The sequence below is a fragment of the Thermobia domestica genome, chromosome 15, assembly GCF_964235325.1.
Source record: "Thermobia domestica chromosome 15, izTheDome1.hap1.1, whole genome shotgun sequence".
In the NCBI taxonomy this organism is placed as follows: domain Eukaryota; kingdom Metazoa; phylum Arthropoda; class Insecta; order Zygentoma; family Lepismatidae; genus Thermobia; species Thermobia domestica.
The window spans coordinates 102,511,429-102,537,515 of NC_137468.1; the positions used below are offsets into that span (position 1 = coordinate 102,511,429).

Consider the following 26,087-nt stretch of genomic DNA (forward strand, 5'->3'; position numbering starts at 1 on the left):
TAGTATACTCTTAGCTTATGACGTAACTGTCTATATACACTTTAAATATGTATCTAATATTTTACTTCTGGTATTTAAACGACCATATTTTCTATAATACAATAGTTAAATTGGTTGTGGAGTGAATAAATTCTGTAGTAAATGCTCATAGTCTCATATATATTTTTTCTAGCTGCTATGGGTGCTGATGTGGGCAACTATTTTGGGTCTAGTCATGCAAAGACTCTCAGCTCGATTAGGTGTTGTAACTGGATTACATTTGGCAGAAATGAGCTATAGACAATACAAGAAAGTTCCTCGACTAATTCTTTGGATAATGGTAGAGATAGCTATAATTGGATCTGATATGCAAGAAGTTATTGGAACTTCAATTGCCTTATATTTGTTGTCAAATAAAAAGTAAGTACACATAAAAATAACAAATAACTACTCCTACTGCACATAAATTATAGAATTCTAATAAGGGTTGGTTGTTTGTATTTTCGATTTTTCTATATCCTTATTTTTGCAAGATATGTGACGATAAATACATGAAATAAAAGAGTAGATACTTTAATATAAGCCGTTGATATTGATAGCTTCCTCTGATAATATACATCTTTTTCGTCCTAGTTTCAGTCTTACCTCAGAAAATTTTCACCATAGTAGGATTAATGTGCTGCAAAAAAGAAGTGACTTGATACCAGTTACAGAGAAAAGTTTTCTTTTCTTTCCCGTAATAAAATTTCCCTACAGTAATAGTTACCTTCTGCTTGCTAAATACATTTGTAGTTTAATGTAATTTTTAGAGTCCGATGGAGGAAAATACTGTGTCTTATCTTGAGACTCTTCTGGAAAAGTAAATTAAATGTTTAAAGTTCCGATCACTAATGGAAGTAAACATCCATTATAGATAAAATCAGTATTTTACAATCAAACTCACTGCATGTATACTTTGTCTTTGATGCATAACCAGGTACATAATTGTATTCAACTATAAAAAATTAGCCACGGTGGCACAGTGTGCAAAAAAAGGAGAAACTTATACGATACGATAAATGAAATAAACAACGTAAGTTTTTTTTTCTTACACCATATTTTCTAGAGTTGCAAATTCAATGAAATTCCAAGAGTGAGACATACACGACTAGCCCGAGAATCGAACCCGAAAATCCAGTTTGCAGTTTCGTTACAGTGAACTAACCACTGCGCTACCCGGAATATGTACAGATAGTCCTCAACTTACGTAAATTTCGCAGGCGTGTTTTTTTGCATTTTATGGCAACTGCTGCATTGCAAATTAGCACATAGTTCATGTCGTACTCACCAGATGGCTCTCAAAATATAACTTAGATACTTAATACAACATCTTACTTCAGGTGTAAGTACCAATCATTCTATGCTCCTTCTTTGTTAAGTGGTTAACTCACAGGCTTTCTATGCACGTCATTCCGTGTTCGAGCACCATGTAGATGCACACATCATATACAAATTCAATTAGTGGTTAGGATTCCAATTTGAACAGTAATCCAGTCTCCTAGAGGCTTGATGGTGAAAAGGAACTCTGTTTTCTAACCGTCATGGCTACAGTGTTCGAATTAAACTTTCGCACGAGAGGGTATATTGTCGATATATAATTAAATTGCAATATTAGAAATTGTCTTCACATATTTATACAGGAGAACAATATATCCCCGGCAAGGAAGATATTTACTTGCCACGAGCTGGAGATAAGTTGTGACGAGGGGAAAAAATCCCCCTCATTCCCCGTTTATTCGAACCCTACATGGGTATTAATTAATGCATACAATTGTTGGGTCGAAGGGTAGTTAAGAGGAACGTATCGACACAATAAGCTGGAAATTTGGGTTAGATCTCTGGCCAAGCCACATATTTCTACTTTTAAATTATATTGTATCTTTATCGAATTTGGGTTAGATCTGGCCAGTCACACATTTCTACTCCGTAAATTACATTGTATCTTTATCGATACTGCATTAAGTAGTAAAATAAATCAGTTATTTTTTTTCTGTTTTTCTACACACTTACATATACCCAACATATGCAATTTACACACAGTTTTTGGACTTTCAGATTACAGAAAAAAAAAAAAAAAATAGTCTTATGAAAAAGAAAATAGTACACAACATGTAATATAAATCTAATATACAAAGCTAATTTTGTGTTTAAAATAAAGTAGTGAAATAAAGATCTTGTTAATTTTAAAATATGTCTTTGCTTTCCGGTAGAATTTGATAATTTGCTTACTTTTTGTTATGAGTATTCCTGATACATTTATAGTGATTTTGAAACAATAATAATAATGATTTTTTTAAAGCTGATTTTTCATTTTCTCTCTCTCTATTTCAGAATTCCGCTCTATGGTGGGGTGCTCATTACTGTAGTTGATACTTTTACTTTTCTGCTGTTAGACAAATACGGACTAAGGAAGCTAGAAGTTCTTTTTGGTTTTCTTATAAGCGTTATGGCTATATCTTTTGGGTATGAGGTAAGTGTACATGGTTTCAACCTAACATTTGTAATATCATCTTTCATGTTACAAGTATATGTAGTGAAGAAAAATTAAGTAAACTACACTGTTAGATATTAAAAAGACAATGCCTTAAGAAGGAGAAAAGGTAGCAGTTCTACCTGTGAAAAAGATATATATCGTATGGCACAAGTGTGAAATGATTATACTTAGTGGGAGTTTTTAGAAAGAACGAAACAGTTTTTGAAAATTTAAAAATGGTTTCTCAAAGTTGATTTGGTTTCCTACAGAACAGCTTTCGTATTGAAGCCAATTCAGTTTTCCATCGAATCCTTTGTGCTTCCTTGTTAGTTTGTCTGGAAAGAGTACTAGAAAAACAAGAACAGTTATCGGCTTCGGCAGAAATCACACTGGTTTCAATAAAAACCCAAAACCTTTTTGAAGAAAACTGGAAACAGTTTAAGTGAAAATCCGAACAGATTTTGAAAGAACCGAAATGTCGTTTTTTCTAGAAATCAGTGTGCGGTTGTTGTTGTTATTGTTGTTATTATTATTATTATTATTATTATTATTATTATTATTATTATTATTATTATTATTATTATTATTATTATTATTATTATTATTATTATTATTATTATTATTAAAAAGTGTGACTGCGCTGCGAGAGACTGGCAGGAAGTGTATAGGTCAATGGATGTGTCAAATAATTTCAACCTGAATGCTAGGTTCCAAAACTCATATTTTCGGTTCTAATAAATACGTCTCTTGGTAAGGAAAGCATAGGCCGATATTTGTTTTACCTTTATTTTCATGTAAATACGTTTCTTTGTCTTTGACTTATTTGTTTTCTAAAGTTCTTTCTTTGTAATTTTAAACAAAAATTGTAATTCTGCTTTCATTATAATATTTATAAGTCAATGCAAAATATGACCATTGTAAGCTCCATATGTAGCTCATGTCTTTGAAAGCCACTGGACGTTGTGGCGGAAGTGCGACATGCTTAACCCATCCAAATTGTGTGAGTGCACAGTGGTTGTCGAGAACGGCTACGACACAACGAGGTATAGAGAGGATGAGATCTAGGTTGTCATCCTGGGATATGACTAGCCGTACCCTTCCACGTTGCCAAAACTCATCAGCTGTAGCTGGAGAATATCTTTCTTATGGAGGCGTTGCGCAATCCTGGATCAGACGTATTCAATCGGCGATAGATCAGGTGAATTCTCTGGCCAAGGAAACAGTTTAGGATCTTGTTCATCTAGGAACTGTGAGGCTTTTGTGTCACACACAGTCACGCGTTATCCTGTTGGAAAGCGGCTTTATGCAAGATTGTATTAAGAGGACTACAACCTTGTGCAGCATTTCTTCAATGTCCTGTTGGCTGGTCAAAGTCTCGTCAATGCATGTTACACACGAGCGAGAACGTAATTCAATATCACTGTATACTATAATGTCCAGTGTGCGATGCAGAATGCAGGCAACATTCAGTATGATACTGTCAGACATGGATGCGACAGTTATTACCGTTTTAAAAGATACTTTTTTTTTTTTTTTTTTTTTTTTTTTAAATAAAGCGTGCATTTTAGTTGTAAGTCCTAATTATCTGTCGGCACACCACTTGAAAATGGCTGCTCTAGATTTCCATATCGTTTCCAACTGGACGATAGTTTACTTTATTGTTAAACCTATTGAATTGGTTCAAAAATCTATCTGTAAAATCTTTGTATTTCACATAGAAATCTTCTATGCTTTGCCATATGCTATACAGTCAGGTGATGGTGTCTGTTTTATTCTTCCTGCTACACGCTACCCTTCAATCGACTGTATTTTACTATTACGCCATATTTGTTGATATTATTCTCATTTGTATTTAATTTCTGATTGTGGTTTAATTTCTTTTCAGTATGGAGTCGTAAAACCAGACCAAGTAGAAGTTATAAAAGGAGTTTTTATTCCTTGGTGTAAAGACTGTGATAGCTCAGCATTGTTGCAGGCTGTGGGAATTGTGGGCGCTGTTATAATGCCTCACAATCTGTACCTCCATTCTGCGTTAGTCAAAGTAAGTGATAATTTATTTAACGCTATTACCGTAAGCATTAGAAAGGAAGCATTCGTGGTCATATTTCTACACAAATTCTGTATTGTTATCCTAAGTATTGGTATTTTGCGTATGGATAAGTTAAATGTAAATACTCACTTCTGATAGATAGAAAAAAAAATCGATTTTTTTTAGGAACATCTGTACTTTTATTTATGATTACATAATTTATAACTATAAATTTCGTAGATATTGTGTAATGGTGTCGTGATCTCATATTTCTCTGTATCATTCTCGTTTGATATTTTCTTCCAAACTCTCTAAATCAGACTTATTTTTCAATAAAATTGACCTTTATCTTTAAATGCGTACGTGTAGTATAAATACTTATATGAAAAATACCCGATTAGACACACTGAATGGCAACTTTGGAAGACGCCGCTGCTGCTTGGATTCGTCATGATAAAGTTTCTAAATGACTTTATACTAGGTACACAAGATAGTGTTGTGTGAACTTGCTTCTTTCCCTCTTGTACCATGATTTTTCAGTTGAATGTATAAGGAACATTAATCACTGAAAGAGTTTCTATATGACTGTATGGTTTAGGTATTCGCCTTGAGTATGGGAGTTCCGAGTACAAATTTTCGTGGGAGGTTTTGTGGTTTTGATCCAATGTTAAACTGTAGATCCACACCTCATATAGCTTTGGTGCTAAAAGGAAAATCAAATCCTTATCAACAACAGTAGTCGCTAAAGTACTATGAACTGATCATACGATATATATTCGATTGCAACGAAGATTCCCAAAGCAGAGGTCCTTAATGACGTCTCTGCTTTCTTGTGAAGTGAAATAAGTTAACTTTAAAAAGCATCTACTCAACGCCTCTTGTACATATTCAACGTTTCACTTTACATTTCTAGATTTCTCGTGTTTTTGTTTTTAAGGATAAGTGAGGTGTAATACAGGTTACTAGGATAAAAACAGGAATAATATGCTTGAAGAACCACTGTAAGAAAGCTATTGGACTTCGCCATATGATTCCTTTAATTTCTTTTCGCTACTTTTCAACCGACTTGCACAAAATTTTTCTCATCCTTTGCTCAACTGACTTTTATTGAGATTTAGTTGAGTTCTTTAATTCTGATGTGTAATTGGTATATTTTTTATCCTTACATTGAAAATAATTACATTCTAAGCAAAGTTTCAGTAGTTTTGTGATTTGTCGGTTTCAACTGCGAAATTTTAGTTTTTCTTAACAATGATCCTAAACATTCATTGGGCGTATCCATTCATACTATTTTCCATCTTTCTTAATATCATGAGTATATATTTTCAAAGTTTGGTAAGTCTAGAATCATTTTCACGATCCTGTTATTGTTTTAACAGTGAAATTGATATTGATTATACTTTCCGTTTTGCTGATATACATATATAATTTCGCTACCGTTCTAATTTCTAATACTAAACAATCATGCTAATAGATATCGCTACTTACGCTATCAGTTCCGTATTTGACGTGAATAGATGTCGCTAGCGTGCAGGCGGTCTGCTGATTTAAAACTATTGTGACAATTTAATTATTTCAAAATAGTAATAATACTCAACATGAATGTGCTTTTTTTGTTCATTATTAGGTGAAGGGCGGTAACCATATTTAGATTTGAGCATTAATATTTGTCTAGCCGCATATTGGTTGGTGGGCTAAGTCAAAAATAATTAAGTTGATAAAGGTAAACAATTAGAGCTTATAATTGAGCACGTCTTTAATTTATAGTGTACAGCGGCCCGAAAGCTCGGGCGCAATAATTAGTAATAATAATAAATAATATACAAATCTTTAAAAAAAAGTATTAAAATGTTACTTTATTCTGGACGTATTGCTACTCATAACATCAATGAGAAATTGTAGTTATTTAATTTGATTTGATTTTCAGTTTAACGTCCCTTTTAGCAGCGAGGCCATATGAGACGTGGATCTATAGCTTAACGTGGGATCCGAACCACATGAGTTACTGCCGGGAATCAAACCCGGGTCTCCCACGCCAAAGACGTGTATACTAACCGCGTAGCCAAGAGGAATCTCTTATTAACTTTAGGAATTTCTGATATATAATCTACATATAGTTTATAGCGTATTCCAAAGATTTGTGTTGTAAAATCTGTTATCCTTCATAATAATGGTTTGAAACAACGTTCGATAGAATGGGGGAAAGAACCTATGCCTAATATTTCTGCTGATAGGTATTTTTGTCCTGCAATTGAAAATAATTATATTACAAACAAGTTTCAATAGTTTTGTGATTTAGTTTGATTCTAAACATGTAGTTACAGATCCCAGAAGAAAAATGTTTTATATATATTAAATGAAGCTAATCTAGTATATTTGTTGGCATTTACAAACATACATATTTCTTGAGCCTAACCTCTATCTAGGTATATTTTATGTTAATTTACTTCCAAATAAATATTTTTTGTATACGATAAAATTAAATTTACTCGATTACTGCTACTGCATATTTTCTTTTTCAGTCTCGTGATGTTGATAGAACCAAGAGCTCAACAGTGAAAGAAGCTAATTTTTATTTCTTTATTGAAGCAGCAATTGCATTATTAGTGGCTTTAGTGATAAATATATTTGTGGTTTCTGTGTTCGCTCATGGTCTCTTTGATACAACAAATGCAGAAGTGGTAAGTCTGTAAAATACATACGTTCATCCTTCCATATGTACATTTCCTTTCTTCACGGAATATTTTTCTTTTTCCTTTTTTTTTTCATTAGAATGCTTAATTTGGCTAATTTCCTGTTTTGTTCGAGTCAAATCTTACAACTCGAAGTTTCACGCGTTTTCATATTAACTAGAGCCTTTCTATTTCAAGTGTGCCCTCGGAAAATATGTGAAACTTACTTCGGCCCCCAACCCCGCCGCCCTCGGACGGAGAAAATGCAACCCTTTACTTTGAGGAAAGAAGTGAATGACCTCAGCTGTGTTGCCAATTTGTCATTCAGTCGTTTAGTCTTGGTGAGTGAAGATCGTAGGCTACTTAGAATGGTTAACAAGGTAGTGCACAGCAAAGCCCGTAAAGTAATTCAATGTGGCAACCCTGTCCGCATCTAACCATTCAAAGATTTAGGCCACAGTAATTTGTCCCTCCTCTTTCGAGGGAGGTACGGGAAAACACACGTCGATAACTGTGCCAGCATGGGCACACTTGAAATACAAAGGCTCTAGAGGTCTGAAATTTTGTACAGATACGTCAACCCGATGACAATATAATATTTTTACATACTTTCGGCTCTAGTTTATCATTTTGCTGTAAAATTAATTATTTAGAGATCAATCAGTATTTTTCATAACAATCGCACAATTCTTCGTCTTGACCTTTTGTTCCGGCTAAAAAAAGTTTAAAAAATCGTTAATTTGTTTTTAAATTGTGATTAAAATTGTAAATTTTTACGCTAAAAAAATAAAAGGGCTTCGCCGGAATTTTTGAAAATCACGCGCAAATTTTAATTGTTGACAAAAAAATCACGTGAAAACTTTTTCCCCATGTTAAGTATATGGAAGCGTTTTTCGATGATTATTCCTCGATGGTACATCGGATTTTTGATTTCGACCTATGTTCTCACTCAGCACGACATACTCTATCAGCGTGCTAAGTTTGGTTGAGATCGGCCAAACGGTCTAGGAGGAAGCGTTTTTCGGTCATTATTCCTCGATGGTACATCGGATTTTTGATTTCGACCTATGTTGTCACTCAGCACGACATACTCTATCAGCGTGCTAAGTTTGGTTGAGATCGGCCAAACGGTCTAGGAGGAGTTCGCGGACAACCAAACGGCTAACCCGAGTATAAGAGCTTCGCTCGCTCAGCTCAATAACCGTAAAAACTTCAAAAAACAATGATTATATAAAATCCACTAAAAAGGAGAAAATATTCTTTTTAGTGGGGTAATTCAGTAAATTATTGACATAAGTTTAGAAAAATGCACTAAAAAGAATTTTTATGGAATAAAATAAAGAATGAAATTAAAACTAAAGGCAGTCGGCGAAAGCGAACCATTTCCTTAATATATATAAAAACTTTAGCTCTCAATCTTAGCAGGTCACCCTATGCTGCTTTTAATCTTAGTCTCATTGCCCGCCCCCCCCGGCCTTATAAAAACTTAATTTTAGTGCACTTTGTTAGACTTTGTTAATAAGGCAAACGACCTCTGATCTTCAATAGACACGTTTACCCAAGAGCCCCCTCCCCCTCCTCCATTTTCAACACTTGTTACAGCCACATTGTGTTGTTTACTAAAGAGCGTACAAGCACACGTCCTACTGCCTCAAGACCTCAGCTTCAACTGACGAAATGCTTACCTCGATTTCATCATCCACTCCGCAGTGTTGCCATAGTGTGCATTATTTATGAAATGATCATTGTACCCCACAAAAAATCCTTTTTAATGGATTTTATAAAAGAACTCTCTCTTAAAAAAAATTTTTTTCAGTTATTTACCAGTTACAAATCCACTACGCTACTAAGATAATGAAACACATTTTAAAATCCAGATTATTATTATCATAAGTATTATATTTTTAAGTGAAAAAGGCGCGGATTGAGAGTTTAGTTAGAGAGGGCGGCTATACATATTCGTGTGTAAGTTTGTCTATTATCGATAGGTTCAGTTGTTATAAATACCATTTTGTCAAGTGTAAATTTCTTGCTCAAGGGGAGAAGGAGTTTAGTCCCTATATCGCCTACTCTTGGATTCGTTTCTGCTGCCTGGTCACTTGTTGCACAAGTTGATAAGTTTCAAAGCACCATGATCTGTCGCAAACCTCGTTGTTTTGACTAACAATAACCATCTTCAGTATAAAGAAGGTTGTTCGATTTATATCGGACCGATTTCGAAGAGTACTTACCTTACGACGAATCTCTCCGCTACAACTGATTGCATTCTATTGGATTCACAGCACCGTGCACTATCACTCGACGTGCAATTTGCATTGCAACAAACTACGTTGGAGCTCGAACATATGCATTCCATCCCATTCCTCCGTGAAGATGTCTCATAGGCAGTGAAGGCGACGCAGACGTCATTTTAACAGTCCAAATGGGTAGAAATCGATTGGACTAGGGTCAGGGCTTTTGACAGGAATGGCATGAAAGGAAATAACACGGATTCCAGTTTTCCACTTTGTGTCACGATAAAAAACGGAAGGATCTATGTGGATCTGCATCTGGTTCTTGTTGGCCCCGTACAAAGAAGGCTGTCTTTTTAATAGTTCGGAGTAATGATGGATTTAACAGAGGTCACTGCATGTTCAATCTGAAAAAAAAAAAAAAATACTGTGGGTATGAAACAAGAGTTTCTACTGGTTAGGGAAGTCAGGGTAAACTCAGGAAAAATGGTGCGAGTCAGGGAAGCTCATGGAAAAAGACTGGAAACCAGGGAAAGACAGGGAAATTTTATAAAATATATTTTTGTAGCCAATTTCAGCTTAGTCAAGCACTAATGATCACAGTATGGAACGTTCTCAGATTTTTATGGGTGGTAAGTGGAATATAGCTATGAGCAATTGATTATTATTTGTCTATAGAATAAATGTTCTCATATATAAATATTCACCGTTATTTATTCCTTATTTACGTCAACGTCATCCGACACTGTCATGAAAGTTAGGAAATTTCCTTCCGAAGGTCAGGGAAAAGTCAGGGGAATAGATTTCTCCAGATCAGTAGGAACCCTGGAGACACTCCAAGGGGTGGGAATTGGAAGTAGTGACATGTAAGAATAATGCCAAACGACTGATATTACTGTGCAATCTATAATTTTCGGGATGGCTGAAATGAACTGGGACGCTCCCAATATCGTTTAAGTCCAAGCTCATCCCCATTGGCAGAGGAAGGAGGAGGGGGAGTTGGTGAAAAATAAAATGTCAAAAATGACTAAGATTTGTATCGAATTTGTAGTTTTGTGGGCGGAAAACGTCTTCCGTTTGAAATAATTTATGGAAGACAGTTAGTAGTACCCATTTCAAGTTTCTTTTTTGTATTCATATCAGTTTGGTTAACGGCGTATCCTGTGGGAGTAGGGTATTTGAATACTTACGCGAAAAGTAGAGCACCTTTTGTACTTTTATCAGTACATTTTCATTGAAAAAAATATTCTAAGGGGAAAGGTATTCAAATATTTCCTATAAACATACTCTCCCCGTTCGAAGAACAGGCATTTCATATAGTAGTTCTAATAATTATAAATACGGTATCTAAATATTTGAGCCATTGTCATGTATACAGTTTAAATTTTACAAATTGTGAGCGTTTAACGGGAAAACGTTTGTCTAAATATGAGAGATGTGTCAATCGATAGATCGTTTTCTGCTGCACAAAGTAATATGCATGAGTGTAAAATCTCATGCATCATTTTCAAGAAGATAAACAAACGAATTTCTTTATAAGCCTAAAAGTTGATGTCGTACGAGAATCTGTAATAAAGCTAACGATAGCGGAACAAAATGGAAGCAACCAGTGAAAAATCATCCATAAATCTAAATTCAATTTCACCACAAATTCACACAGCCTCAAATCGAATTAAGGACTGACTGTGCTCTTTGCCCCATTCCTGAAGTGAAACTAACACCGTAATAGACCTTTCGCTAAACTCTTCATTATGTCACCAACAACATTTATAAAAACAACATAAACTATCAATTAAAATATTTTATAGAATTGTTTCACATGTATGGTAGAAATATTGTTACGTTTAATAATTAATGCTATCTGCTAGCTATAGAACATTAGCACGTCTTGTTGAAACAATGTGGAACAAAGGAAGCAAATATGTGTACTATATCGTAGCAACGTATTTGCTTGACAATAATTTTTCAAATATTTTTTTTTTTTTCTAATCTAAATCTATTTGTAAATCGTGTAAATTTTTTGAGTGATCCTGAGGAAGATTGTTAGTTTTAATATATTCACTAACTTAATAAAATAAGTAAGTAAATAGATTACTATTGTTTGCATTTGCTTTCAGCTTATAAAGTAACGCATATTGTTATTTGATGTAGAATACAAGTTTCGTATTATTTGATGTACAATACAAGTTTCGTATATGAGTGTTGGATTTTTTAATTTTCTAAACATTGACAACGTACTGATGTAATTGAATGATAATTGATCCTCATTAAACTAACCAAGTTCCATCAATGTTTGGAATGGGGCAAACAGCACAGTCGGTCCTTAATTCGATTTGAGGCTTTGTGAATTTGAGGTGAAATTAAAATTAGATTTGTGGATGATTTTTCTCTGGTTGCTTCCATTTTGTTCCGCTATCGTCATTGCACAAACTTCTTTTATTATCCTTAATTTTAATCTATCATTTTACTTTAGGCTACAAGGTATAACCGTTGGACATTAAAGATTTTATTTAAAGAACAAATAAGGAATACAGAAACAATATTCAGCTATCTACATTTCATGTCAGTCTTTATAAAAGATTCAGATTCATAGTGCATAAGATTGTGGAATTTGGTATAAGATTTATAAGCTATTTTGAAGTAGTTTTTGTGTTGTGTGTGGAAAATAAGAAACAGAAAGCTGTAAAACTAGATTATTATTAATAATAATAATAATAATAATACACACACACACTCGTATAAACGCTGTTTTAGTTTATTCATTATTAAATTTAGTGATTACTTAATGTGCTTATTATTAATTTCAGTTGGAGCTTTGTCGAAACCAGAGTAATATACATTGGGATATTTTTCCGGTAAGTAATTAGCTTTACTATTCATTCTTAATTGTTCTTTATTATTACAACATTGAGGAATTGTGTGAACTAACGAAAGCCATAATCGCGTATATCTATATGTTTCACAGTAAATGTACCACTACGTGCAAATAATAATAACAATTATGATAAATGGAAATAAAATAAATCGCCCATCCTGTAAATGATGTTTTATATATAAAAAATGTCTTCTTTATATATTCGGAATGTTTGAAGGTGTCAATAGCAAGAAACATATAGATAATATTTATAACGTTTGCTGACATTTATTTTCAATAATTTTGTTTAACAATAGCGTAAAATAACCAAGTCAGAAGCAAAAGACTTAAATATGGGCTAACTTTCTTCAACTGTCAAACATTGTTACAAAGGAATTTCGTAGAGGAAAAGATGGCACTACTCAGCACTGAACCGAGGAATTTCATTCCGAAGAGGAAGACTGTCGTGGATTTTGATTTACGGACGAATCATATTATCAAATATTTTTCTATCGTAAAATTATTATAAATATTAGCTGCTGTATTACAGTATTTGTATCTGAACATTTCTTCACAAATTTATGAAACACATTCCTTCACAGATGAAAGTTTTGTATCAAAATATGTGAATAGCATACTTCTGTAGTTGTCTTCTTATATAATCTAGCAAATTAGTGATCACACCAAATGAAAAAATTAGTTTGGTGATAAGGTGGCGAGAAAATGAAATTAATAAAACCAAAGATTCAAGATTCGAATCCACATAGGAAAAATGTTTATATATATTTATAATTTCACTTTATATATATATATAAGTGAAATTATGAAGAAAGAAAAAAAAAGTTGATAGAAAAGCTTTGGACAGGTCTAAAAAGAACAACATTGAAATAGTGATACAGTGTGAACATATACGCTAAGGAAGAACTTGTTCCATGCGAGAAGTATGGTTTGGACGAAACAGCAGCTCTTAGTCTTTGCCAGAATTTGAAATATATCTAAGAAGACTTAAAGAAGTCCTGACCTCTTCCTGAAAAATTCCGTTTCTTCATTGATGTGCAGTTGCAGTAATTACAAAATTCTTCGATTTGAAGTGTAACGTATTTTTTACAAGCCATGACAGTTTCAAATTAATAAATAATGTCTTCGCGTATCAATACGAGCATCTTACATGTAATGCTGATTTTTTTAAAATATATTGTAATTATTTGAAATTAATCATATAATTTATAAATCCTTAATGATCATCGCCGCAGAAATAAAAGTTCCTTAATGAAGTTTATTCTACAAATAATTGTAACATGTTTTATCGTGATATTTGTCTATACGTTACTCTTTGCCTATTTCTCGGTGAAACAATGAGCTTTTTTTTCTTCCTTCAGAGATGTTTCAATATATCCCTTCCATACGAGTAACGCGGCAGTATAGACTTCTCAGTCCAGAAGTATTATATTTAATGCTGTATGAAATAAATTGGAATTTATGAGTTATAAATTACGATGTTGAACAAAATCCTTGGCACCTGTAGGGATACGCATGAGACAAGACGAGAATTAAGGCTTTATCGTCTCGTATCGTCGAAAATTCGAGACAAAACAAAAATAATACGAGTTAAAATACATAATGAAAATAAAAACTAAAATGTAGAAAATTTGCAGCATTCTGATCAACATGCAGCAAATTTCGTAAGTTATGGCGAAAACAACGGATAATGGAACAAGATGGACGGTGAACAGACAGTTGACAAGCCAATACTTTTCTTCCTTTCTGAGCTTCCCATCTTTAAAGTCACTAGTTTTTTTTATTATTATTTATTTATTTATTTTATTTTTATAACATCTTGTGAATATTTAATGTTTGGATGTTCATCAATCGATCTCCCACTTTTCGACATTTTTCAAAATATTGCAAAAATAAAAATTAATCCTATAATATCTCTACGTAATTACTTGTACTTAGTACTTAGAAAATACCACGTAGTGGAATAGTTTGTGTTTTCGATATGTCTTCAATTGAGTGACTTAGATAGTAAAAACTAAGCAAGCACAAAGACCATCTCGAAAACATTGGTTAGTTTAGTAAATAGTATTTTGTGTTCTCTAGAAAATTATATCGAATGACTTGTCATGTGCTGTTTAATTCTTTGACTGGTATCACCACATAGGCATAATATTTGCAAATTGAACGGGCTGTTTTGACCCAATCGTAGAGTTTCGAGGATTGGCTGCTTTTTCGTATCATTCATGAGCAGCGTTTCTTCTTTTTCCTCTCATTGTCAGAAATAACAAAAGACTAAATTATACACCCCTCCCCCACAAATATTATTTTTTATTCTCGTTTTCTTACTAGTAGCATAATAAGTGGTCACTATTAAGACTAACATTGATGTTGGGCAATAAACTGATGAATTCTATAAATCACTACTAGCCCAAATTTATCTGAATACTGTATTACATATAACTTAAAACTTTGGTATTACGTATAACTTAAATAAAAATAAAATCTGACTAAAGCAAACTGTTATTATTACTAATCTGTGGCGTTACATTTCGGGAATACCTTCAGCAGATACATTGTCTCATAAATGTGTCTGATTATACCTAGTTATATCATAAATACTGTCACTAGTTTGAATGTGAATAACACAGAGAGTATTAACACCAAGGCAATTTATTTTGGTCATGTTTTACATTGATATGTTGTACATCTGACGCACGAATCATTTTTCGAAATGTCCCCCTTGGCCTTGATGCAGGCACGAAGGGTGACATCCAGAAGTCCTAAAGTGCAGAAGTCCTAAAATGCAGAAGTCCTAAAAATATGGGCACTAGACCTAAATTTTAGGACTTCTGCACTTTAGGACTTCTGCACTTTAGGACTTCTGCATTTTAGGACTTCTGCATTTTAGGACTTCTGCATTTTAGGACTTCTGCATTTTAGGACTTCTGCACTTTAGGACTTCTGCCTTTTAGGACTTCTGCCATTTAGGACTTGTGCCTTTATCATTCACTTGCTTTAGTTCTGAAATTCGCCACCACCACATGAAATTGGGACGATGCAGCAACTAGTTGGCAATAATGTTACGAACGTATCTAATTCCAACAGTAACAGCTATATTTGTGCTACTAAGATCGTTATTATCACTATCTGTTCTGCACTTATACACGAATTACATAATACAACCTATTTCATTCTAAGAATTAATTACATAATTTGTTAAGAAATTCGTTTCTTTCGAATGGAGATACGAGAATCCCAAGACAAATTCCTAAAACAAAAATAAATAAATAAATAAATAATAAAAAATGTTTAAAAAGCATATTTTACCAGACTTCTGAAACCAAGCAAACATTCAGAATTGCAATATATACTGTGCGGAGCGTATTTTATTAAGAGTAGGACAAAAATCCACCAAAGTTTACTTAATTAGGACAAAAGCTCACTAGACATTTCACGAGTGAACATTAAATACCAACTGTATACATAAAGAACGCAGTAAATTTAAAATTGAGCAAAGAACATTTATTATACAATACAGTGGGTGACATTAATAAGTCTTAAATGGCACAAGTCCTAAAAATATAGGCATTAGACCTAAATTTTAGGTCCTGTGCCATTTTTGCAGAAATTACTACATAGTCATTTAGGGGTGTAGCCTGCAAATTTTTCTAGGGGAGCATGATTTTTATATATTAAAAGCAAATCAAAAGTTTATTTCCAGATTACGAAAGCTTCAATAAGACAATAAATTTATACATATTACACATGTACACAAATACATAATATTATTATATTTCCACTTAGTTCCTTTTTGAAACCTGGACCTTGACAGAGCGTAAATTTAAAATCACAGCTTGTGGGAAATGTACGAATTAGGTAGTTATAAGAAATCGGAAACTGTTCATGGAAATCCATTTGTTTGACTGTATTTATCTTCTGTACTCTTATATAAAAGAGTAAAGATGAGTGATTTTTTGGGCATACTACTACAAGTAGAGTCGTTAAATTTTAATTATAAAATATAATTCTCTTATGAAAGCAGGACATAAGAAAGAATTTTTGGAAATAAGTATCGTAAAACGGGTGGGGCAAGATTTTTTTAAAGGGTAGTGTATCTCGCAAGTTTCTGAAGCTAGTAAAATGAAACTTGGCATATAATCTTTCCTGTTTTAAAAAAAACTGAAAATTGAACACATAAAAAGGAAAGAGCAAAGGGAGCACTTTTTTATGTTCGAATTCCCCATTACTTACTCAGAAAATATGTAAATAAATTAAGGAAGGATTTGTTTAAGCTAGATGCGTGAAACTCGGTATTTGAACTTTTAACTAAAAGTAATAAAATACTATATGTTTCAGTATCTTGAAAATTACACTTCTAAGGGGAAGGAGGGTCAATTTCTATAATATTAAAATATCCCACTGCTTATAAGATTTGGGCAGAAAACTCTTTTCCTTTAGGCCTCGGTTATTCCAGTTAAGCAAATGAGAATACAAAGTGGCTAATTAATTAGGTTCTTTTAATTATTTTAACATGTTGACGTAGTTTAATTCTTTTAAAACTGTATTCTTTCACATTCTATTATAAACATCCTTCATAGTCTGTAATTATTAAACACGTTTAGTAAACATAAAACAGACTAACCCCCGGTCCCGGCCAGGAATGTGTTTTTGGTGTTAAGGCATCATTTGCCGTCCGTAACATAACCTTTGATTTTAACTTCACGTACTCTCAAGACTCAAGTTTCAGAAATGTAGCATATATGAAATATACTACTACTAATTCTACTACTACTACTACTACTACTACTACTACTACTAATAATAATAATAATAATAATAATAATAATAATAATAATAATAATAATAATAATATGCACTTCTGAAATACGTATGTATCTATGCGTTATTAATTGTTTCATAATCTTGAAAGAAACTTTAGATTTGTTTTTAATTTGTAAAAATCAAGGCCTTCTAGAATAACTTGCTGGCTACTCCCTGAATGACTACGTATTGGTTTCTGTACACGTATTGTGTTATCACTTGCTAGTCTAGTGTTATTTGTAGAACAAGACAATGGTTCTTGTCTTGGAATATTACTAGTTTGGTGTGGTAGTACAGTGATAGAGTGTGACCTATAATTTAATTTCCCTGTAGGGTATGCTATCTGCAATGCAATAAACTGTATATGCTTCTTCTTCCTAACAAGGATGGGCGATAAGCCCCTGCAATTCCATCAAATAAGGACGAAATTATTTTATAAACTACTTGGTGAACCTTTGTTAATATAACGCTATTAGTTCTTACAAACTTTTATTAATCTTATTTAACAATTGCAAAATGGAATAAGGGAGAAAATATATAATGATGATGATTGTTTATTTACATAAGATATACATACAACAAAAGGGAATCTGTTGGTCACTATTGCGTATCTGCTAAACCAGGGTCAAACTCTGTGTGTCACAAAAGTTAGTTTAACAGAGTTTAAAATAATATATATTTTGTTTGACTTACAAAGATTATCATATTAGCAAAATGATTTGAAATAACACGCCAGGCATAAGATAAGCCTTGGGCTATATCGCTTAGAACTGTTTTAAGAGTGAATCTATCATTTATGCATTAAATTTCATTACTGGCTACTTACACGTTTCGGCCTCGTATTGGAAGTCAGCTTCTCGTGTTCTTTTTATATCCCACGATAACTGTTTTAATTGCATGCTAATTATAGGCACTACAATTCACTAGATGCATCACGTCTTTCTCTTCCAAGCCTAGAGTAGCGATCACGTTTGAGCCCACTACAAACCTCTTTGTGTGGCTACGTAGTCGGGATCGAACTTTTGACCTCTAAAGAGAGCATCAGTGGTAGTCCACAGCAAACCTCTTTGCGTAGCTATATAGAACGGTATGGATCTCAGGACCTCTGAGGTAGGCAACAGTCACAGCCCACAGCAAACTCTTTGCGTGGCTTATGGAGCTGAATAAAACTGAATTGAACTCTGGGCCTCTCTCTTCCGAAATCGAGGCAGCTTGTTAATCAAGAACTCGTCGGCAAACGTGCAGTAGGACCCTCCGAGAAAGACCTCCGTGACCTTAAAACCCGAAGTTTAAATACTCCTTACTGTTCTTGGTTTTTCAGGTCACGAACTACTTTCTGTAACTAAATTTTACTTGGGAAGTTAATTTTTAGCTTGTGTTCCATGTCTTAATGCAGCCACGGAAATTTTTCCAACGGTTTCTTGTTAACTTGTAGGAAAACACAGCTTTATTTTGTTTAATATTGGATTTTTGTTTTCATTCTCACATTGTATACTGTCCTGATCGTAGGTGATCGTTACATATGTTTATTTTTTCCGCTTATACATCAGGCTTCGGCGGCTCAGTGATAGAGAGTTCACCTCTGGTGCATTGGGCCTGGGTTCGATCTCGACTCCTGCCATGTGAACTTTGTGGTGGACAAACACCGTGTGCGTGGGTTTCCTCGGGGTTCTTCTGTTTCCCCCCACTTACTTCATTTTCTTCATTTCTCATCATCACCGTCTCCTTTAGCCTATCCGGCATAACCTTGGGACGTCAAACTCAAAGATTTCATTTCATTTTTACGCTTTTACATATCAACTAGTAATTATACTGAATAACTTAATTGTCCTTTCAATTTTAAATTTATTGAGCTTTTAATGTATACATCGTTTTCGTACATAGAGTATGTATTTAATGTTTAATCATAAAATATGTATCTAGTAGACTTTTGTTCTAGACATTAAAGCTTTTGGATGGGTTTTGTCTGCGACCGAATGTATTGCCAGGTGACCATTAACCCTTTTGGGATCTTGTGTTTTTGGGCTATTTTTTAGACTTTCAGTCAAGCAGCTACGGCATCGTCACTATTTATGCTAGGATCATGGTTCATACCTCATTCTCTTCAGAATAGAGCTGGCTTTCAAATGGTACCACTTACATGCTCATACCATATACCAGAAGCGGGAAAAAATGTCAAAGTGAAAATTTCGGAGGGAAATTTTTTTCTCGAAGTTTGGGCCCCCCTGGACCCCCCTGTGTGAACGTAGCCATCTAAAAAAATCTGAGAAATAGTACTTGGTATACTGAATGTGTGTGCCAAATTTCAAGTTTCTATCTTGAATACCAAGGACGAGAGAAATTTTATCAGGAATTCCCACCATGCCCCAAATTACTGTAAAACACCATAATCTCAGGTAAAAAATTTCCTGAGATATTCCTAATTAGCCTAGGGTCATGTTTCGCTCATCATTCTCTTCAGAATAGAACTGCCTTTCAGGCGGTATGACTCACGTGTCTCCATCATGTATCTAAGGCGGGAAAATGAGGAAAAACGGATTTTTGGGGTCTAAATATCCTTTTTTCAAATTTTAGCTCCCCCTGGACCCCCCTGTTTTAACGCAGAGATCTGAAAAAAATCTGGTAAATACTACTCGGTAGGCTGAATGTTTATGCACAATTCCAATTTTCCAGGTGCAAAAGTAAGCCTGCCAAAAAAAAAAAAAATATACCGACAATGTCCCATATTCCCGTATACAGAGGGAAATTTTTAAACATTCCCTGAGACATCCCTAATTACCCTAGCGTCATGTTTCGCCCATCATTCTCTTCAGAATAGAATTGCCTTTCAGGCGGTGCCATCCACTTGTCCCCATTATATATCTAAGGCGGGAAAATCTCGTGAAAGGGATTTTTGGTAAAAATTTCCCTTTTTCAAGGTTTAGCCCCTCTGTACCCCACTGTTTTAACGCAGAAATCTGATTTAAAAAATCTGGTAGATACTACTCGGTGGACTGAATGTTTGTGCACAATTTCAATCTTCTACGTGCAAAAATAAGCCCGCAAAAATAATACTGAAAATGTCCAAAATTCCCCTATACAGAAGTATATTTTGGTAAAAATTCCCTGACACTTCCCTAATTACCCTAGGGCCATGTGTCGCACATGATTCTCTTCAGAATAGAACTGCCTTTCAGGAAAATTAAATATTTATAACTCTGATCAATAGGTTTAATTTTTAAATGCAGACGGGACGTACTCTAGTGTTTACAGGGACACAAACAGTAGAAAGGGTGGTACAGTCAGTAAATTCTATGACTCGTAGCTACATCATACAGCCTTCAATTTCTGCAAATAGTGTTTTGTTATCACCACTTTTAATTGTTTTGTAGGAAAACAATGGAACATTTGGTCTTATAGTCCAACACAACCTCTTTAAATTTGAAGATATCCTTGTAAAAGCATCAAATCCGGAAAAATTAACATCAAGTCTTGTGAGATCATGGCTCCAAGAGATTTTTCTTCAAGCGTCTAATGCAAAGTCCATTTTGTTATTAGTTTCGTGGAGTGGTCACAATTCAACTTTGACCTATTTTAAGAACAAAAGAGTAACTCATAATAGATACAATTTCTGCAGGAACAACTGGTAGGATTCAGCCTCTTGTTGTGTTCTTTAGGCCGTTAAAAAATTTCTTGAGACATTTTTCTGACACTGTCCTTCTCTACAACTATAACACGAATTTACATCTCCGTAATAATATAATTAACATCTCATCACTGATTCATAATCAGTTTTCTTTTCCTAGATTTGCTAATCTTATTGGGTATGCATGATATAAAAGCGGTTATTGGAAGAAAAACCATCTGTGTTTGAAAATTTTCTTTCAAAGATTGTGCAGCATTTTGCGATTTGTGCACAGTTATTGCCGTAATAAGGTGTGTGTGGTGTACACAATGTTTATGCATCACACACTTTTTTACTATATATCATTACCGTAAAACGTTTTCCCAATCAATTAATAATTATAACATTTGAGGATATAAGAAGTTCTGACATAGAGTGAAGCGAGGGGACTCACTATAAATAAGTAACCCTTGCCAATTACAGAAACATTTAATTTTTATTTTATTTATTAATTTATATATTCTACTTCGTGAATTTATTTCTCCCTAACGAATAATTTTCATTTTGAAGAGTGGACGTTTCGGTGTAAACATTAGAACTTTTACACCGAACCAGCCTCACACCTAAACTTCCTTACACCGAGCAATCCGTACACCGAAACGCCCTGCACCAAAACGTCCTACACCGACACAGCCGTATCCCAGGAGTAGTTAATTACGAATATGACAATTATTTGCTACAGAAAGACTTCTGTACAAGAAATATATGTGTAAAAATAATTTACTTCAAAACAACACAAGGAAAGCAAAATTTATGACGTACATAACTAAAACACAATATTATGTTACTAATATGAAGTCAATGGTGTGGAAATAGAGAAAAACAGACATTATGAAAGATCTGGGAATCACATTTGGTAGAAAGTTAAAATTTTGTCAACATAGAAATATATCATGGAAAGAGTAAGAAAGGACAGTAGGCTTCATTTATTTATTTATTTATTTATTATTTCAGAACGATAGAATATGTATTTATACAAATAACTTGTAAGAACTAAGGCTCTGTAATATGAAACAGTATATCTAAAACTTGACTAACAGATTGACAGTATTCTTCTTACGGACGCGATGGTAGCGCCACAAGAGATTTTTAGGACTTCTGCACTTTAGGACTTCTGCCTTTTAGGACTTCTGCATTTTAGGACTTCTGCACTTTAGGACTTCTGCATTTTAGGACTTCTGCACTTTAGGACTTCTGCCATTTAGGACTTGTGCCGCGAAATAATTTTTAGGACTTGTGCATTTTAGGTCTAATGCCGTTCAGGACTTCTGCATTTTAGGACTTCTGCCATTTAGGACTTCTGCCGCGTCCCCGGCACGAAGCCTGTCTGGCCACTGGTCAATGACATTATGCATCACGTCCATGGGAAAATTGTTCACTGCTCGGGTTAAGGATTGTTTCAGACTGTCGACAGATGGATGCAGTTTATAGCAGACTTTTGCCTGAAGGACTGCCCAAAGTTTGTAGTCCAACGGGTTAAGGTCCGAGCTGTTAGAAGGCCAATCAGCGGTAGAAATGAAGTCGGGGACGTTCCATGCCAGCCACTCCTGGGTTGTTTTCGCTTTGTGGCCTGGAGCGGAATCCTGCTGGAAGGTCCGTCTTTCTCCAGGGAACATGGTAGCAGACAGTGGTTTCACTATAGGTGTTAGCACTGTGTCCTGGTACACTTTGGCAGATGTTTTAACACCTTGTTCGCAAAAATGCAGCTGGGTTGTGCCTGAGTAGCTCACTCCCCACCAAACTATCACTGAGGCAGGATGATGTGTCCTCTGAACCCTTGGGGCTGCCTCAGCAGCTGCAGTAGATGACGTAGCATACACACGGTCATTTTGGGCGTTCTAGGCCTGCCCAATTGTGAACACCTTTTCGTCAGTAAACAGAATCTTCCTGTGCCGATTGTTGGCGTAACGCCGCAACAGTCTCTTTGATTTAAGGACCCTCTGCTACATTAATGTTTGGGTCAGAAAGTGACCAGTCCGCCTCTTATACACACGTAGATGTAGGTCATTCGTGAGTACACGGGACATGGAATTTCTGCTGATGTTTATCTCAGCAGCCATCACACTTTGTGTTCGAACAGGATTTCTTCGAATTCTTGCTGCGACTGCTTTCTGGACCTGCGGGGTTCGTACCGTTCGTGGTCTGCTACTCCTTGCGCGGTCAGCTGCCGTTCCAGTCTCGGTGTATCGCTGTATGGCGTGATACACGAATCGCTTGCTGATTTGTAGGGGTTTCAGGAGGTTGAAAATCTTACCTGCTGTCTTCCCGACCTTGTGTAGTGCAATTACTGCTATACGATTTTCGTAATCGCCCCATTCCATCAGAACTCAGTACAATATCAACGTATGTCATGAACAGTCAAACATACACTACTTGCATCTTCCGCTTTCTACATAGATGGCAGCATGTGCCACTCCGGATGCCTACAGCACCACTCCAAACTTTATGACAGTATTTATGATATAACTAGGTATATCTGATGAAGATGTAACACCAATTAAAAATAATAACTGTTTGCTTTGGTCAAATGATATTACATTTAACACTCTTTATGTTATTTTTGTTCATATTTCAGACTTTCAGGATATGAAATATTGCTTTTATGGAAGAATACATGGCAGTTTATTTGTTATTTCAGAATAATACGGAACCGGTTGATGCAGATATATACAAGGGTGGTGTTTTTCTTGGCTGTAAATTTGGTATTGCCGCTATGTACATTTGGGCAGTAGGTATTCTCGCCGCCGGTCAGTCGAGTACCATGACCGGAACATACGCTGGGCAGTTTGCTATGGAGGTAAGATTTTAGTTTCATACATTTGTGTAGATAGGCTTTTATTGTTCCTTAAATCTTACAACATGTAAAATCAAAGTTTCTACGATGTGGAAAATCAAGAAAAGCCAGGAAGAGGTTAAGATTCCTTAGGAATAATAAACACGCTCTAAACTATATTTTGTGATTAGAACTAATGGAAAAGCACTGCATAGTCATACTATCTGTTAATAAATAAAATGTATAGTGATGAAGCATTCAACATACATACTAACATATGAGTTAATAGGGGGAAACGGGATGGAGGAATGTAAAACTGAAAATTTCCGTAAGTCATCCCTTTGTCCTTTGAAAAACATGCGGAACTTTTCTGTAAATCAGCAACAATGGGTTTAGAGGAATCGATTTTTAAGATTATATTTTATTTATTTATGTTTACAAGAAGTCATCTTCCTCTATTACTACAATCATGAAATGCATGTTGTAGCTACGCCTAAATACTCATATTAATTTTTAGCGGATTTTAAAGCCTTGATAAATAGCTCACTTTTGCCATAAATATTATTAAATACAGGGTGAATCAGAAATGTGGCTACATATTTGATCGCTTACGTTGTTGAAAGATTTTGCTTTGCCATAAAGGTACTCGTAGTAGTGGCATTTGAAAAATCAAAATTTAAAGTAAATTGGTTAGAACTACCATTTTTTTTTAATTATCTTTACTTAAGAAGCATCGACATACTAAATCGACATTGCACTATGGTGTTAAAATGGTGTAAAACTCTTTCTGAATTACTTGCTCTTAAAATAAAGCGCGTGCGATTTTATACCAAAGATCCTGTTATTTTAGTTTCGCCAGAGCAGTGAATACAAGGAACTAAATTGTTATGTTTACGAATACGAAATTTTTGAATGAGGAAGAGGAAAATTTGAAGTTTTGTTCTGACCACACTACTCAATAACTCTCGGACTGATCACATGACTCAATATAGCGTCCATAACGGAAAAGGTACAGTGTGCTTGTGGAGTTGAAAACTTTCGTTTCGGTATGGAGAAAGTTCCAAATACTGTATGGGAAACCACCCCAGCAGCATGGGCGGAGCTATGGAAGGGCATTGTCCCCCCCCCCCCCTTTTCGACAAAAAAACAAAAATGCTACTTATAAGATCCTTCAATTCTGATTTGTATTAACCATGCCCTCCCCCCTACCAGCAACCAATTCCTAACTCCTCCTATGCCCAACAGAGACAAATATCAGAGATGGTATGGAAAATTCAAAGCTACAGGAAATGTTTTACATTTGCCACAATGTGGAAGGCCAGAAACAATTGACCATCTGATTCAGATAATGCAGGAGAGGGTCGACATGATAAGATCGTACCCAAGAAGGTAAAGATTCGGCTATGCAAATTAAAATTCGTACACAATCTAATAGACGATGACTGTGATATGAGAATTTAATTTTGTGAATCAATGCTTTCCGTGTACAAGGAGATGTTGACCTGCCTCGAATTCTGTTCTCAAATGAGGGCACGTTTTATGTTTTGGGAAAAGTGAACGGACACAACTGCCGAATTTGGGAGATAGAAAATCAAATAAGTTCAGGGTTTCGTACGCGGGGAAGTCCCAAAGTCAATATGTGGTGTGCAGTTTGAGTAGACTACACCAGTGGTGCACTTTTCTTCGACGAAGACACAGTAAATGGCGACTGCTATCTTAACATGCTTTATGCTACAACTTGAGAATTGGTCATCATCAATAAGATCCACGTGCAACAAGATTTTGTCATTGAGGTTTGGGAGTTTTTTGACGAACAATTTCGGGAGAGATGAATTGACCGAAGAGGACCCATACCTTTGCCTACAAGATCACCAGAGTGGGCATCTTGTAATTATTGGCTGTTGGGACATAAAAAGACTGAGGCGTATACACAGAAACCAGATAATATAGCTAACGTGAAGGGCAAGATAAGTGATATGATTCTGAATCAAAGATAACCCGGGCGAGTACTGTTAGCACGCAATTCGCGGTTTCAGAAAAAAGACTGCAACAATGTTTGGACATGAATTATGCAAAATTTGAGGTTTGGCGGTGAACCTTAATAAGCAAGCAATCAGAATAAAAGTAGTTTTCAACTTACAGAGCTTTAGTTTCCTGCAGGAGTTTATGGACTCTCTGTATAGATGTTCGCTCTGATCTTTTACGTAATTCTATTGTGGTTCTTCCAATCGACCACGTGGCAAATTTTCAGCCAAGATTTTTTATTGTTGTGATGGCGAATATGAAGCTATTACCGTTGAAAGTGCTGAGAATATTGTCGTACTTTTCAACTGTCTGTATTTTATTCCTGGTAAATTGCATAGTATCAGCACACTGTTCTATCTAGCGCGAAGCCATATTTCTGATGAATCCTTCACAGTTAATTTTTTTTTTTTTGGTGATATGCATTTCATTTGAACTGGTTGGTAAATTAGATTATTCTCCTTTGCGATACTTTCATGTTCTAGATAGAGTAAAACAAGTGTGTAAGATTAAATTGAAAGGGTTACTTGTTT

General features: G+C 34.8%; 1 protein-coding gene across 4 annotated transcripts in view; it reads left to right on the forward strand.

Moving 5' to 3' along the window:
* Mvl (solute carrier family member malvolio) overlaps nt 1-26,087 on the forward strand; it is a 207,091-nt gene that overhangs the window by 145,061 nt on the left and 35,943 nt on the right. For all 4 annotated transcript variants that reach the window (XM_081740011.1, XM_081740010.1, XM_081740012.1 and 1 more), the window contains exons 4-9: nt 173-399; nt 2,350-2,488; nt 4,377-4,532; nt 7,043-7,201; nt 12,231-12,278; nt 23,398-23,556. In XM_081740011.1, the coding sequence (XP_081596137.1) occupies nt 173-399; nt 2,350-2,488; nt 4,377-4,532; nt 7,043-7,201; nt 12,231-12,278; nt 23,398-23,556 (888 nt within the window). The remainder of the gene's footprint in view (nt 1-172; nt 400-2,349; nt 2,489-4,376; nt 4,533-7,042; nt 7,202-12,230; nt 12,279-23,397; nt 23,557-26,087) is intronic.